We start from the raw sequence: 17,532 nt of genomic DNA on the forward strand, positions 1-17,532 counted from the left end.
GCTTTCAGGCCCCGGCTGAAAAACGTGGACAGGAGCACCGCGCAGCAGTTGGCAGTAACTGTGGGCAACGTCACCGTCATTATCACAGACTTTAAGGAAAAGACTCGTTCCTCCTCAACATCGTCATCCACAGTGACCTCCAGTGCAGGGTCAGAACAGCAGAACCAGAGCAGCTCTGGGTCGGAGAGCACAGACAAGGGCTCCTCCCGCTCCTCCACTCCAAAGGGCGACATGTCAGCAGTAAATGATGAATCTTTCTGAAATTGCACAGGGAATTGTGGAAACTATAAATCAGGGTATGAAATTCAATCCTCTACCTGCCCATGCTGCTTACACCCCTGGAGAATCTTCTGTGGACATCAACCTGTTAGTGATGCTGCCAGGATAATTTCTGCTTGCCATGGGCATTTGGCCACCAAGGAATTTCGCACCCTGACGAGTACTCTTGACACTTTTATGTATTCCATTGTTTTATATGATTTTCCTAACAATCATTTATAATTGGATGTGCTCCTTATCTACTTTTTATAAAAAAAAAAAATCTGCTGTGCACAATTTTCCATGTACATTACAACTGGTTTCTTGTTTTTGTTTCGTTGGGGGGTGGGGTGGGAGGGGGAGGGAACTTTTATTTATTGTGTTCACAGACTCCATCCTTTCAGCATACCCTTCTAAGTTTAGTTCTTTCTTCCAGTTATACTATGTGCTATCAGTTTTGATATAACTATATATATAAATATAAAATTATATATAAAGGGTTATTTGAAACCAATCCATGGCAACGCTGGTGCTTGATACACTGTGAAGTGAATACAACATTGAACAGTTACAGATCTGGGACAGTCCCTTCTACGAAAGAGCTGACATTAAATTAAAATCAGTCTTACGTGAAGTATATTCCACCCCACGTGGTAACTTGACTCTTGGTCTGTTGAAAGAATACTGGATGATATGAAAATATATATTTTTAAACAATGTGATCTCAAATTTAACAACTGCTCCAGATAGCCTGCATTTGCAATGGAATAACTGACAAATCACAGGTGGTTAGGTTAGTTGGGAGGCTTGATCATTCAGAAGTAACTAAGCTAGCTCCAGAATGCCAAGTATTCATGTAAATTGTGGTTACATGTTAACATTGCTGTTCTTACATAAGCTGAAAATATGGTATTCTATATCTCGAATTCCATCCATTTTCCAGACCTCTACTTATGTCTGAGGTAAATTTGTAAATTGTCTTAGTTTTAGGGTTGAAACTGTCTAAACTGTATTTTTGGTCCATACAAGAAGCAAATCCCTGTTTCTTTCCACTTTGCTCATGACATTGCTGTGGTAGTTTTGCAATGGAAATTTGTGTCATGTTCCCTCCTTTTCTTTACCCTACCAGTTCAGTTGTGAGAATTCTTTTTTCTCTCTAAAATTTACTCTTTATTTATTTTACTGGTGGAATAGAGGTTATCAGCCACACATTGAGTCCAGACATTTCGCAGTGGTCTTGTCTTCCTCTACATAAAGATAGCTGAGTAAACTCTGATTAAAGTTTGTATTCTCTCTCTCTCTCTCTCTCTCTCTCTCTCTCTCTTTATTTTACTGTCTTACAAAAAAAATAAAGTCCACTAAAATTCTATTCCCCATATTTTTATTTTTTACTTTAATTTTGCTTTATTTGGATTTAGGGTCTCTCTTCCGTTTAACGCCAGACTTCATAGACATCAAAGTCATTTCAGGCACTGGAACTTGATGTCACCTTTCTTTATTTGATCATAGGGACTCATGAGAGGTCAACTGATTTATAAGGAAACACCACATTTTGGTGTGAAAAACCTGGTTTGCTTTTAGGAATAGAAATAATTTCTGTCTGGAGGCAACAAGTAAAAAGAAGAATTAACAGCTTGATTTGAGTAGCCAACAGGAAAGGTTCCTTTCACATTTACATTAAAGCTATTCTGTAGTCACAATTGTACCGTAATTTAAATTCTGTTCTCAAAGACAAAGGTTATAAAGCAGTGCTGTTTGTTGCTGTGGTCCTCAAATGCACAGTGGTCCCCTCTTTTTAAAAACAATGCTTGTATCTGGGATGCAAGCTACGCTTATCTTTTTAAATACATTTTTCACGTATTTATTAATAAGCCAAAGGAAATCGGGTGCTTTCTGTAAGCATCAGAATATATAATACATAGTGATTTGACTATGAATTTTAAATCCACATTTTAATATTAGTGGGATATTGCAAAGATATTCCTTCTAAAGTTTTAATATTCCTTTTTTTAAGGGTCTCAGGGAGGGTAAATTAGTCAGCCATATTTATTTGCCAGAGATATAAGAAATTGCTAAGTTTTTTAATTAACTTTTTAAAAAGAAAGATGTCACCAAGCTCGTGTTGCACTGCTTTTTGAACCAGTAAGTATTGGTATGCACTTTGTTCAGAAACACTGTTTTTCAAAATTGGTTTCATGTAAAGTGATTGGACCCCTACTACTTCACTGAAAAAAGCTGATTAACCAGCTACTCATAGGCTGCTAATTAATTCATTGCCAATGTCTTGGTTTTTCGGTTTTGCCTCCTTGATAAATTGAAGGATGGAGAGGGGTGAAGAAAGGGAGGTTTGCTTTAGAACAGGTGGGATGAACTTACATTTTGATAGAAACTGCCTGCCGTTGACTGGAACTTTTTTCCTTGGCAATCAGGTGTTTGGGCCAGTCCTTTCGCTGACATTGTGTCTTCTGCTGCGGTAGTGGTGGTAGGTACTCCAGGCATTTATTTTCTGAAATCGGTAAGATCCCTCAGGCATGCATTCTGGAAATGGAATTCATTTTACTTCCTGCATTTGCAGTTTTCCCTACATCTAATAGGCAGTGTGTAAAAACACTAGTGTTGATTAGAAAGATATATATTTAAAGAGGGCCAGAAATACTTGGTATTCAGTGAGTGGCACAGTAAGCAGGTTATAAAACCAAAACAAAAGCACAGTGTTACACTTGCAAGTTTCCATTTGTTTTAACACCACGTGATCTTTCACCGGTGCACGCGTGCACACACAGTGTGTGCACTTGACATACTCTGTTTATAGAGTTAAAAAGGTAAAGACATTAACACCCACAAAACATTTTAATCAAAACCTTTTGGTTCATTCTAGATATTACAAAACATTGGCAGAAGCTTCTGTAAATTTAATTCCACTAAGATGTTTCACCTGCCTTATCAAGACCATTATCAGTCTACTTTTTTAAGCTACCATATCTTAAATTATTGAAAATTTATTAATTGCTGAATATATAATAACCTTTGCTTGTATGTAACCGAAAGTGGTTTAAGAGCCAACATTTAGAGTATGACAATGGAGCTGAACAGTTTTTAATGCGCAAGCAGTTCTGTTCTTGTGTATGACTTGTAACCTTAATTTACTGTGTAAAGATGGTTACATTATTTCCTTAGCTTTGTTTGTTGGAGACAAATAGAGAATGCTTGTTAAGTATGTCAAAACATAATCTTGTGAATTTTTGTTAATGTATTATACGAGCTATATTTTTCATTTGCCCAGAAAGACAGCTTGTATAACGCTTTTGGAAGTTTCTGCTCTGTAAAGTCTTTAGAGCTAACAGTCTTAGGTTTGTTTTTTTCTTCATGCTAAAGTGTCAGTTGGTGGTTTTGTGAACTGGTCAGAAATTCACAGGTCTTAAATGTTTTGGGAAAATTTATATTGGACACTGCTCTTTGTCTAGCAAATAAAAGATGTTAATATATTCCTGTTACTGGCATGTGCACGACTGTTATTAGAAACCACTTTATCATTTTCCTGCTTTAAATAGAAATGTCTATTTATGAATTCTGCTTGTAGTTTTTTCACAAATAAATAGTAAAATTTACGTTGAAGTCTTCTATTTTTGTGTGTGTAGATTTTAGCCTTTAGAGAAATAGGTACTTTTTGAACTTAGATTTTGAGCCTCTAGAATATTCCTAGTGTGAATAGGAGGCTAAGAATTTGAGTTGTTTATCAGAAGCTGAGGTTGGGTCTGACCAGGCGGTGCTGCAGTGGATAGAGTGTCAAGACTGTGATGCAGAGGACCCAGGTTCGAACTCCTGAGGTCGCCAGCTTGAGCATGAGCTCACCAGCTTGAGTGCTGGGTCTCTGGCTTGACTGTGGGATCATGAGCTTGAACCCAAGGTCACTGGCTTGAGCAAGGGGTCACTTGGTCTGCTGTAGCCCCCTGGTCAAGGCACACATGAGAAAGCAATCAATGAACAGTTAAGATGCTGCAACAAAGAATTGATGCTTCTCATCTCTCTCCCTTTCTGTCTGTCCCTATCTGTCCCTCTCTCTAACTCTGTCTCAAAAAAAAAAAAGGAAAGCTGAGGTTGGGTTGCATGTCTCGGCATAGCTGCAGCAGAAAATGCCACAGAACGAGATTGGCTGAATTTTGAAAGAGAATGAACTAATGTGTCTAAGTGCATCCCTATGAGGGTCCCTTCCTCTGGTAGCACTGGTCCACTCACTGTTGGGGAGGATGGATACTGCCTCCCATACTAGGTAAAAGATGAGAAAAGAGGCAAAGGCCAAGGCCCAGCATAGATAGATCTGCTACTGAGGAAATACCATGGCTAGGGTGTGACACCACTGGTCAGAAGTTCTGGCTGAATTAATCTTGGTCAAGGGTAGGAAGATGTCTTAAGCTGTAGAGCTGGGGTCGGGAACCTTTTTGGCAGAGAGAGCCATGAAAGCCACATATTTAAAATGTAATTCCGTGAGAGCCATACAATGACCCGCGTATGTTATGCATTATCCAATAAAAATTTGGTGTTGTCCCAGAGGACAGCTGTGATTGGCTCCAGCCGCCCGCAACCATGAACAGGAGCGGTAGGAAATTAATGGATTGTAGTACATGAGAATGCTTTATTTTATTTAATTTTTTTTGCATTTTTTTTTTCTGAAGCTGGAAACAGGGAGGCAATCAGACAGATTCCGGCATGCGCCCGACTGTGATCCACCCGGCATGCCCACCAGGGGGCGATGCTCTGCCGCGACCAGAGCCACTCTAGCGCCTGGGGCAGAGGCCACGGAGCCATCCCCAGCGCCCGGGCCATCTTTGCTCCAATGGAGCCTCAGCTGCGGGAGGGGAAGAGAGAGACAGAGAGGAAGGAGAGGGGGAGGGGTGGAAAAGAAGATGGGCGCTTCTCCTGTGTGCTCTGGCTGGGAATCGAACCCGAGACTTCCGCACGCCAGGCCAACGCTCTACCACTGAGCCAACCGGCCAAGGCCGAGAATGTTTTATATTTTTAACTTTTTTTTATTAAAGATTTGTCTGCGAGCCAGATGCAGCCATCAAAAGAGCCACGTTTGGCTCACGATCCATAGGTTCCCAACCCCTGATGTAGAGTGACTTAGCTTATTCTCTGCTTGGCCTTGTCTGTCTCATCACCCGCAGTTTTTTGTTTGTTTCATTTGTTTTGCAACAGAATAACAGAGAGGGACAGACAGGCAGGCAGGGAGAGAGATGAGAAGCATCAATTTGTTCCTTGTGGATCTTTAGTTCATTGATTGCTTTCTTGTATGTGCCTTGATGGGGGAGGCAGCTACAGCAGAGGGAGTGACCCCTTGCTCTAGCCAGTGACCTTGGGCTCAAGCCAGCAACCATGGGGTCATGTCTGTGATCCATGCTCAAGCCGGCTGCCCCATGCTCAAGCTGGTGACCTCAGGGTTTTGAACCTAGGTCCTCTGAGTCCCAGTCTGATGCTCTATCCACTGTGCCACTACTTGGTGAGGCCCCCCAGGGGTTCTGGAAAGCTGCTCTGAAACCTTAAAATATGAGCAAGGAAAGAGCACCCTCCTTATGTTAAGATTAAAAACTCTTGAGCCAAGGTCCTGTTTGCCAAGAAGCTGGGTCTAATGTGGCTGTTTTATGGCACTTGCCAGAAAAGGAGTCTTCCCAGCAGCCTGAAATAGAAATAGGCCCCGAAGGACATGTCTGGAAAGATGGGATTGTTAGAAAGTAAACAACTAGGAGGAGCTTTACTAATAAAGCCGGCAAAAATCACGGAGTACAGCTCACCCAAATCCTGCAGCCCAGATCATAGTCCTGAGGCTGGTTGTATAGTCATGATCACATACTGGTTGGGGGGGGGGGGGAAGAGGGGCAGCATGGTACAGAAGACATTTACTGATAGCTTACAACTTTTATCTATAGGACCTATTTAGAGGAAAAACATTTCTACACATCAAGACCACAAGATAACGCAATAGTGATAAATGTTTTACATACCCGACACAGTAGAGGTAGATGTTTTACATTTCCGCACAGTAGCAATAAATGTTTACATATCAAAGACATTCCCGAATCTAGGGTTTACAACCCATCCCTGTGGCACAATAGTAGGAAATGAAATGTTTAGCTTAAGGAGGAAAGCTAAATGAAATTACCTTTGCTAGGAGTGTTGGGGTTAGCTTATTAGGAAACCTAATCTAGTCCCCACTTGCTTAGTTTACAAGTTTTATACATATAAAGAATTTTAAAAGGGATGATTATTAGAAAGCATATAAAATGTTACAGAATACAGGTTTCTCAAGGAAGGGGAGTGGGCTCATGATCGCTTTGTCTAGCCGTATATACGTCACCCTCAGGACTCCAGGAGGGGAGGAAGAGTTAGGATCAGTGTAGGGATTTTTAATTAAGATATGTAAACATTGGCTCCTAAGGCTCTTAAGGAAGGGGAAGAGGAAGTTTTCAGATAAGTTCTACCTTCTTTGTGCTGTCTAGCAAGTGGCCTCAGTCCTTCCAGATAACTAGAGTTAAACTATGATCAACTACTAATTAACTTTTGCCCCTTTAATCTCTTTCTCTTGGGTTTTTTTCCTCTTCAGAAAGGAGAGTAAGGGAGGCCTGGCTCTTCTTTTTGAAATACCAGTATCAACAGTTTTGCAGTTCCTTGACACCTTATCACAGGATAAGGCTCAGATGGGAGCTGAAAGTAGATAGCCAGGTGTTAAGATCTGCGTGGTGAACCTGCCTTCTCTTTAGGCATTGACCACAGGGGGCCTGGGGCTCACTGTGGGGGTAGGCATTGCTAGAGTCAGCTGTTTAGCCTCCAGTGCAGTGCTAAAAACCCGCAGGGTGGAGTGTGTGGAGAGGAGAGGACCGTCTGAGCACGGTAGGGTACTGCAGGTAGACCTGGCAAAAAAATGCCACCACCACCCACCACTGTTCCCTCAAATTTGTGCCAGATGTCACTAATCAATTATAACACACTTCAGCTGAATTTTATTGAGTCCTCAACACTGTTGTGCATCGTGACCCCGTATTCCTGTGAATCCCTGTGAAGTAAAACACATTTGTCATTCCTGTCCCAGACAAAACCCACCCAAAGCACCTGGGAACCTTATAAGGGAGTTTTTAATCAACTGATTGTGGGTCACTCCCTCGAAGCATAGGAATTCCAAGAGGATGGCTGGCTTAGAGCCGGGAAGAGTCCGGAAAGCTCGATATTCAACACCCAACTCTCCAAAAGGCTTAGGGGCCTCTTCCGAAGTGGACCAGGCCAAGAGGCTAGTGCTGAGCACACTGACTTTACATGCCAGACCCACAGGCCTGCCTGGGCTGTTACACCGGTCCTATCAACCTCAGGGACTCTCAGATAACAGGGCACAATGCCAAAGGAATTCCTAGAAACAACAGCATATACCTTTGGGGTCAACTGGTGAAACTACACCTCCACCAGACTGGGTGACCTCAGGGAAGTTATCTTCCCTACACTTGTTTTCTCACGTCTGAAACACCCTCTGGTGCTGGCCCTCTGCTCCCAGGGGCCAGTGCCCCAGTGCTGCGCCCCGATTTTAATAATGGGGAGTAAAATATTCTGAACATTTATTCTATTGCATCGACTGACGTCAACACTAGTAATGAATAAGAAGGGTTTATTTTGTAAATGTTTTATTTTTAAAATTTATTTGCTTGTTTATTTTCTTGGCCCAGAGGAAAGAGCAGTTGATGGAAGCCACATGTAAATAAAGCCCTGTGTTTTTTATTTTTATTTTAACTTTAGAGAGAGAGGGAGGGAGAGAGAGAGAGAGAGAGAGAGAGAGAGAGAGAGAGAGAACAGTTTGTTGTCCTACTTATTTATGCAGTCATTGGTTTATTCTTGTGTGTGCCCTGACCAGGGATCAAACCCACAAACTTGGTGTATCGGGTCAACACTCAACTGAACTACCCAACCAGGGCCCTATGGTATTTTTGACAGCTGCTTGGTTTTCCTGTGGTTTAAAAACAATGTTAACAATGAAAATGTATTTTCTTTACTAAAAGTTTGGTTTTTAAAGTGATGTTCACTGTCTTGTTATTAAAAGAGATATTTAGTTGGTGGGAAAATTCGAGTGCCTGGTATTACCACACGGTAGGAGCTTAATAAGTGTTAGTTTCTGGGTTACACACACACACATATACGTATATATAATACATGTACATACACATATGAGCTTATTAATTGAGAATGACATTTTTAAATTTTATTTTTCAGCCTGATCTGTGGTGGTGCAGTGGATAGAGCATTGACCTAGAATGCTGAGATCACCAGTTCAAAACCCTAGGCTTGCCTGGTCAAGGCACATATGACAAGCAAGCAATGAACAACTAAAGTAAAGCAACTATGAGTTGATACTTCTCACTTCCTACACCCTGTCCTCTCTCTGTAAAATCAATAAGTAAAATCCTTTAAAAATATATGTATAATAAAATACAATTTATTTTTCAATTACAGTTGACATATTTCAGGTATTCAGCATAATGGTTAGCTAGTATTTAACTTGCCCCCCAGTAAGTCTAGTCACCCCAGAATGGGATTTTTTTCATTCATGCGTAAATGGCGCAGGTTCTGGCACAGAGAAGTTGGAGCTACAGAGCATTAGACCAGCCACAAGTACACTCATGAAGAGTGAGTTCTCTGTGAGAACTACACTGTTCACAAAAACGAGGGGGTCAGGAAACGTGCAGACACTCCAGTACGTCCAGCCTTTTGTATAGTGCATTTTCACCAATGAAATCAAAGTTGGTTTTGTATCTCATTTGCATAATCAAACTTTTTTTGATTTGTCATTTGCTTTTCTGATGTTCTTGTTTAATAAAAAAAATCAAATGCTTTTTTTTATCACTTCATATTGATTTTGAAATATCCCCTAATTTTTGTGAGCAGTATATTATCCTCCTGAGCCATTCAGCCATCTCAGCAGCCTCAGAATAAGGAGCAAGACCCTGTGACAAGTAATGTCAGGCGGGTACTCTCACAGGAGTCATCCTGACTGCAGGCGGGCAGCAAACCAGCAGGGGAAGAAGGCAGAGAGTTGTGAGTCTCCCATTCATCTTTTGTATTTTATTTTATTTTTTTAGATTTTATTTATTTACTTTTAGAGAGAGAGAGAGAAGGGGGAGGAGCAAGAAGCATCAACTCCCAGATGTGCCCTGACCAGGAAAGCCCAGGGTTTCGAACCGGCAACCTCAGCATTCCAGGTAGACACTTATCCACCGCACCACCACAGGTCAGGCTCCCATTCATCTTGAGCAATCAGCAGATAACAATCATGTTTTCAATCATGTTGTGGTGGACAGATGGGCCAGCTCCCCCATATGGCCCACAAAAGGTGAGGACCACTTTGGCGAGCACCTGGCCAGGCTTACCATTGTTCTGTAGAAGCTGATAAATGCCAGTGGGAAACTGGCCCAGCTGAGTGACTGAAATGGGAATGAAGACATGGTGAGCAGCGCTTCACTGCAAGACCCTTTTTGTTTCCAGCCCTGTGACAGCTCCTCATTGCACTCTCTCAGCCAGTTCTACTCACTGTGGTCGGGCATCATGGCAAATTATACCGAAGCAGCAAGAATGGCCCAACTTACAGGTACTGTCTTAGGTGTGCTAACTCAGGGAATCCTCACAGGGCTGGGCGGGGCTGACTGCAGCTTCCAACAAACCATCCCTGCAGCCCATGAGCTAAGAATGGTGTTTACATTTTTAAATGATTGAAGAAAAGTTTAAAGAATAACATTTGTGTTGTGTGAAAATTATATGAATTTCAAATTTCAGCATCTATAAGTGAAGTTTTATTGGAACCCTGCCGTGCCCCTAGTTCACGTCCTGTCTATGGCTGCTTTCCCACTCCAACAGCAGCCGGGCATCCTCGCGACAGAGGCTGTGGAGCCCACAGACCCGGACATATTTGTTTGCTGTCATCTTAAATAAGCAGTATGTCTGACCCCTGGAATGCACTCCCGCTTCCTCATGCTCTGTGGGGAATCCTCCTGGCTGGAGGCAGCGCTGGAGGCTTGATGAATGGTGTTGGCAGGAAGGTCATGGCCTGCCTGTTTTACAAAGGAGGCGCCCAGCACAAGGAGGTTAAGGAACTTACATGCCCAAGGTCACCCAGACGGTAAGTGAAGGAATCAGAAATTGAATCAAGGCCACCTAATCCACAGTCCTGGCTTTTAGTTTTCGAGAGACTAAATGGGAAACTTGTTCAGAAGTATGACACCAAATAAGTTTGGTAAATACTGTTTAATATACAAGCCCTCTTGGAGTTTCAGTCATCATTAGTTTATCAAAGGCTCTGAAAGTCTGCAGGAAAGAAACCCATTTAACTTTCTTTAACCCTTTGAGAGGTGAGTTTTTTCATAGTCATTGATTCCCAGGAGTGAGTTTTTTCAAAAAATGAAATTAGTTCCAGTTACAGTTTTATTAACTTAAAATCATGTTTGTTTGATAACTTGATAGAATCAATCGGAGTCTGAAAGATCAATGTAACAGGCTTTAATGAAAGGAAGCCTGCCGGGCTGTCTCGTAAGGGAGAGCAGCCCCGGCTACAGACTCAGACCACATTTAAGGGTAAGGATAGGGAAGTAAGAAGGGTAGTGGGGCATTTGCTGATTGGCTGTCGCTATCGCTGGGCACAGGGGTGCTTTTCACCATTATGGGTGTTGGTGCATTTTCAATCGTCAGCAGTTTCAACCGTCCATGACTTCATCGGACATTCCTTTGTGGTTGGTCACCTGCCACAAGCCCTGAAATGAAACTCATGCTGGCAGGGTTAAAGAAATGAAACCTAAGATTCCCGACTATTTGGTGTATTTATATAAAAAGGAAAGAGAATGATTCCCAGAGAGGCTCAAGGGAAAGGGGACGGAGGTCATCATCTTCTGTAATTTCTTCCTGCTGAGTAGGGGCGGTGAAGGGTTCTGGCCTCTCTAAGGATCACTCTCAGTGGGGAGTAGAGAGGTGCAGTGATGGCTTCCTGCCGGGTAAAGGTGCATTTACCGGGATCCAGATTTTTCTGTTTCGCGAGGGCAGGTTCCAGGGTTGGTGTGTAGGGCTAGGTAGATTTCTGATTGGCGAAGGCCTGCATGTGGTTCTGTAAGAAACTAGTGAACAGACATAAGAGGCAGGGTCCAAAAGCTAGAATAACAAATAGGAGAGTGAGCGGACCAATGAAAGGCAATAGCCAAGACACCCAGTTTGTGCGAAACCTCTGATTCCATGACTCGGTTTGTTTTTCACATATTCGCTGGGCTCATTCCTTTAATTTGGTTGCTGTGTCTCTAACTAGCCCTGACTGATTAAGGTAAAAGCAACACTCTTCTCCTAGAAAGACACAAACACCTCATTAAGAGATCAGGTCCTCGGCGATTTTGTAGCGTGACAGCGGCTAAGGAATCAATTTGATCCTGGAGTTTTACTAAGGTGGAGGCAATTTCTTCCAGGGAGTTTTGGAGGTCTTCCGAGAGAGAGTGGAAATAAGACAGGGCAGTGGCCAGTCCCCCTGCCCCTAGACCTATTTCTGTAGAGATTCCTAAAGCAACAAGAAGAGGGATTACCTGTACAACTCGTTTGGTCCTTAGATTGAAGGGTAGTGTGCTGCTAGAAATTAGAAGAGGCTCATGGGGCAGGATTAGGTTGATATTTGGGGTGAGATAGACTAGGGTACAGGTTCCTGTCCAATTAGTAGGCAGATACATATAGGTGTTGGTCCCACACAAGTAGAAAGCCCCTGATTGGGTGAGGCAGGCTGAGAGGTGAATAGAGAATAGATGGACAAGGGGTCGGTTTCGTACGTCCGGCTCTGGATTCCAGACGGTCAAGGTGGAGGAAAGTGCAGCCCCAACAAGGGGGGAGATGTGGTCAGAGGCCTGCTCTGAGCATTACAACCGTGTAGTAGGGGTAGTGAGCCAGGAACATAGCTGTGTGGTGGGATAGGAGCATTCATGTTGTGAAGCTGTAAAAGTAGGGGGTCCTGTGAATTGAACAGCATTAGAAAATGAATTCGTTTGCTTCTGGAGAAACTTGATAGTTGTGCAGAGGTCAGAAGGGAGGTGACCCACTGGGACAGTACCTTGAGCAGTAAAGCATAAAGGGGCAGGAGAAAGCAGGGGGGTATTCAGGGTGACTGGTCCCCGAAAAGGGGGAATTTGGGGTTTTAATTTTTCGAGCTAGGAATAATAGGTTTGATATTGCTTATTTGCTTGGTTGGTGGCTGAAGTGGGATAATTCCTTATAAGGCTGTCGGCTCTCTCAAAGAAGGAAGCTCCTTTTTGGGTTTGGTATGTGAGAACTGTCCGTAGAAGATGGGTGTTGTTCGGGATAGGGAGGGCAGAGTAGGCTGAGGAGCACATAGACATACACATCCAGCAGTTAACTGCGTAGGAAGCGTTAGCTTCAATTAAAAGTCTTTGAGTGGGGTTAAGAGCATTCTATATACGTGTCCTCTAGGAGAGAGGAGATGGGGCGGCATATGTGGTGCCCAGTAAGAGAGAAAGTAGAGCTGGTGTTAGGAGATCAAGAACTGGGGGCATGGTGGTTGGGCTTAGGGGTGATTAAGAGGAAGAGGAGAAGAAATTGAAAAGCCGCTGTTTCTTCTGGAGTAAATTCAAGTAGAGAACCTTGCCAGGCCAAGTCCCGCATCCAATTGAGGAGCCCGTCAATTTCACTGGAGTGAGGCCTAAACCAGGAGAGGTCCTTGAAGGCCTGAAGAAGGAAGTAGAACAATCTAGCAAGGTGGTAATTGGCAGTTGGCTGTTGTGAGTGCCTGCTGGACTGGGCGGTATGGTGGGACATAGTCATTATGAGATGACTGGTCTGGTTCTTCTTGGATAGGGGAACATGTGGAGATCTTGAGAGACAGAGGACCTGTGGGGGTGGAGATGTAGGTTTTAGGGGTATTGGTGGGATAAGACTTAATGTGGGAGAGGTGAGTCCAGTGTGAGTCTCCTTCCACAGGAGTAGACAGGATAACAGTATGGGGCCCTGTCCAGGTAGGCTGGAGAGGGGTATTTCCCCGTGTCCTCTTGTAGACCTGGTCCCCAGAGAGGATTAATAGGTGTGAGTCCATGGTTGGAAAGGGCTGTGGAAGGAGCTTGTCAGGCTGGACAAGTTTTAGTATAGCTTGTTTGCTCAGTTTGCAGCTGAGATGAGGTAATCTCCTATGAGAGTGCTGGCTCTCTCAAAGAAGGTGGCCCCTTTCTGAATCTTGTACATAAGAGTGGAGTGAAGGAGATGAGTATTATTAAGAGGAATAGGGAGAGCTGAGTAAGCTGAAGATGGCATGGACAGACATATCCAGCAGTCGGCTGCATAGAAGTTAGTCTTGCTTACGAGATTTTAAATAAGATTAAGAGAGCTTTCTAGATGTGAGGATTCCAAGAGGGAGGGCATGGGGACAGAGTATGCCTTTAAGGGTAAGGAGATAAGAAAGAATAGAGCAAGCTGGAATCTCCATCCTGTCTGTTATCAGGGGGTAATCATAGTTACTCACTGCTCAGGCTGTTCTTCTGGGACTTTAGTCAGACTGACCTTGGTGGGCCCTAAGGGGGAGCAGGCGTATCTGGGCCGTGATTCAGGTTGACTGGAAGGGTCATATGTAGGCATGTGTGGAGATGGAGCTTCCATTTTTATTAACCTGGAGACAAGAAACGAGGGGGCCTTCCCCTGGAGTTTTGCCATCGTGGGGGTGGTGAGGAAAACCTTGGGATTCACTATGCTGGGTGGTAGAGGTAAATTTATAACAGAATTGAGCAAATCTGGCTGGCTGAGAAGCAGTAACAGCTGACTCTGAGGATGGGAAGTGAAAGGAGAGAGAGACTCTGAGTTTGGAGAGTAGGGTCCAGCCTAAAATAGGCGTAGGGCATTGAGGCAGGAAGAGAAAAGAGTGTTTAGAGGAGACACCATGTATTAGACAAGGCAGTGGATCCATGGCCAACAGGGAGGAAATAAGACCATCAACACCCACAACAGAGATCTTTAAGGGATGAGCAGGACCCAAATGTTTGGGCAAGGCAGAGTAAGTGGCCCCTGTGTCTATAAGAAATGAGATCGGCTTACCTGCTACTTGGATGGCTACCCTAGGCTCTTTGATGGTGATGTGAAATGGGGCCAACAGCCTTGGGCACCTTTAGTTATCACAGGTGGCTGGGGTAGGGCTAGAAGAGACTGAACCCTCCCTTAGAGGAGCAAGGGGGCAGTCTGCCTTCCAGTGTCCTTTTTTCCCACAATGAGGACAAGGCCTTGGGGAGGGCTAAGGAGCCAGACAGGCTTTTGCCCAATGACTTTTCTTTCCACACTTGAAGCAGGACTCTGCTGGAGTTTTACAAGGCCCCTTAGGGATGTTAGAGACTTTAAGAGCAGCCCCAAGAGCTGGTATTTTGCCGATCTCCTTTGGGCTGTTTGCCTTCTCCTGTTCCTCTCAGTTATTATAGACCTTAAAAGCCATGCTCAACTCAGAGACATGGACAAGAGTGTGGTGGTTACAGGGTGGGGGGGGGGGGAGAGAGGGAGGAGGTTGGGGGAGGGGAGGAGCACAAAGAAAACAGAAGGTGACGGAAGACAATTTGACTTTGGGTGATGGGAATGCAGCATAATCAAATGTCAAAATAACCTGGAGATGTTCTCTCTGAACATATGTACCCTGATTTATCAATGTCACCCCATTAAAATTAATTTTAAAAAAAAGCCATGCTCAGGAGATTTCATTGAGGGGGTTGGCTAAGAGAGAAAAATTGGGAATCCAGTGTCTAAAGAAGCCTATTAGACTGAGGAAAGAAAGGATTTGATCCTCAGTGGTAGGTGGTTGGAGACTGTGGAGGGTCTGAGTTCCATCTAGGGTGAGACTTCAGGTGGTGGGGATTAAGGCAATGCCTAGATAGACTACGGACTGAGAGTGAAGTTGAGCCTTAGCAGAGAAGATGCAATATCCGTTTACAGAGAGGAAGCTAAAAGGGTGGCAGTGTGTCTCCTTGAGGCAGGCGGGGAAGGGCCGCAGGGGGGGTAGGTTATCTACATATTGTAAGAGAGTACTAGTTTCGAGATTGCATGCTGCTAAATGCTGAGCTAGTTAGTGCCTGCCCAAACAGGTGTGGGCTGTTTCTGATCCCCTGGGGTAAGACAGTCCATGTAAGTTGCTGGGCTGCATTAGTGTCTGGGTCAGTCCAAGTAAAGGCAAACAGAAAGTAAGAGTCAGAGTGTAGAGGAATGGTAAAGAAGGCATCCTTGAGATCTAGGACCGTGAAGTGAGTTGTGTTTGAGGGAATGTGTGACAGTAATGTGTAGAGATTAGGGACTACTGGATGGAGGGAATTACTGCCTCATTGATTAGGCATAAATCTTGTACAAGGCGATAAGCCCCTGAAGGTTTTCGAACAGGAAGGATGGGGGTATTGCAGGGAGAGTCCGTGGGGATGAGTAAGCCTTGATTTAAGAGGTGGGTAGTTATTGGTTTAAGGACTTAGAAACAGACACAGTTACACAAAGAGTTAAAGACTTCACATATAAACTATAAATTCATAAATTTAAATGAGCATGCTTTCTTGTTTCAATTAAAATTATACTAGAGATATTTTCTGACAAAGAGACAAATCAGATTACTTACACAGCTTATTAGACAACTCTGCCTTTTAAGCTTCTCGAGATGGCAGGGAGTTGTCAGCATAGAGAGAAGGAAGAGAGGAAGCAGACAGATGGACAGCGTGAACAGCTGGATGGAAAGAAGGAGGGTCAGAATCTGCAGGAGGAGGAGAAAAAGGAGGTTGAGGTGCTGCTGGTGGTGCCACATGGTTAGAGGAGTCAAAAAGATCAGAGCTTAGAGGAGAGTTAGAGGAGGACGGGGGAGAACAGCTTTTAGCTAAAAGTATTTGGTAGGTCGAGCAAGAGGAACAGAGGGAGAGTTGAAATTGGAGAAAGAAGAAAGCCTGTACCTAGGGAATTTCTGAGGCCTTCCTAGACCGATGGCAAAAATTGTCTAGGTCCCGAAGGATGTTTATGTCAAATGTGCCGTTTTCTGGTTAATGGGAGTTATTGTCAAGTTTATATTGGGGCCAGGCTGTATTGCAGAAGAAGAGGTCTGAGAGACTGAGTTAATGAGATTTTTGAGAGACAGCCTGGGGGTGTGGCCTCTGCGGGTCGTGATTGGGAGGTGCTCATGATGGGCTGAGAATAAAGAGAGACGAGCATCCTCAGACTCCCTCAATTATTCCCGTAGAAAGAGTAGAATGTGAGGCGACCAGTCGTCACCGGAGACCTCAGTCCTAATGAGAATGAGAGTGACCTGACTAGGTGCCTAGATTTCTGAGAAAATGAAACTGAGACAGGCCACTTGAATGAGAGTCCTCCCAAAGCATGACCCTGGACCAGGGGTGGATGGGATGGATGGGAGGCACAAGGACCTACCGGGGATAGGAAGACCTCAAAGAAATTTCCTACCTCTGTTCTGGACCAGGGTCAGACCACCAGCCAATCAACCTACAATTACATGTCCAAACAGAATCAGGGGGTAAGCCCGGGATGAGCTGCCACTGCCCATTGCCTCCCTGGTTATTAGTTTGGACAGCAAAGAGGGATCGTCCAGGCAGTTAGTACCCTGTCCCGGGTTTCGGTACCAAATGATAGAATCAATCGGAGTCCGAAAGACCAGTGTAACAGGCTTTAATGAAAGGAAGACTGCCGGGCTGTCTCGTAAGGGAGAGCAGCCCCGGCTACAGACTCAGACAACGTTTTAAGGGTAAGGGTAGGGAAGTAAGAAGGGTAGTGGGGCATTTGCTGATTGGCTGTCGCTATCGCTGGGCGCAGTGGTGCTTTTCACCAATTATGGATGTAGATGCATTTTCAATCGTCAGCAGTTTCAACTGTCCATGACTCCATCGGACATTCCTTTGCGGCTGGTCACCTGCCACAAGCCCTGAAACTCATGCCGCAGGGTGAAAGAAATGAAAGCTAAGATAACTAATTTATGAAAACAAGAACATACATTTGCCTTTTTTTAATGTTGCCTTACACATTTTTAAAATAAATCGATCATACTCTCAGATGGTCAGGAGGCATGAGGACGTACATGAACATTTAGACCACTCAAAGGGTTAATATGGAGTTGTTTTTTTTTGTTTGTTTGTTTTTTTCATTTTTCTGAAGCTGGAAACGGGGAGAGACAGACAGACTCCCGCATGCGCCCGACCGGGATCCACCCAGCACGCCCACCAGGGGCGACGCTCTGCCCACCAGGGGGCGATGCTCTGCCCATCC

The 17,532-nt window shown here is 44.1% G+C and overlaps 1 protein-coding gene across 1 annotated transcript in view; it reads left to right on the plus strand.

Moving 5' to 3' along the window:
- Positions 1-3,752, plus strand: part of RYBP (RING1 and YY1 binding protein) — a 79,664-nt gene extending 75,912 nt beyond the window's left edge. Inside the window, exon 5 of the mRNA XM_066350650.1 lies at positions 9-3,752. Within this exon, the coding sequence (XP_066206747.1) occupies positions 9-261 (253 nt within the window). The 3' untranslated portion in view covers positions 262-3,752. The remainder of the gene's footprint in view (positions 1-8) is intronic.
- Positions 3,753-17,532: the final 13,780 nt, after the last annotated feature.

The sequence above is a fragment of the Saccopteryx leptura genome, chromosome 10 (assembly GCF_036850995.1).
Source record: "Saccopteryx leptura isolate mSacLep1 chromosome 10, mSacLep1_pri_phased_curated, whole genome shotgun sequence".
Taxonomy (NCBI): Eukaryota; Metazoa; Chordata; class Mammalia; order Chiroptera; family Emballonuridae; genus Saccopteryx; species Saccopteryx leptura.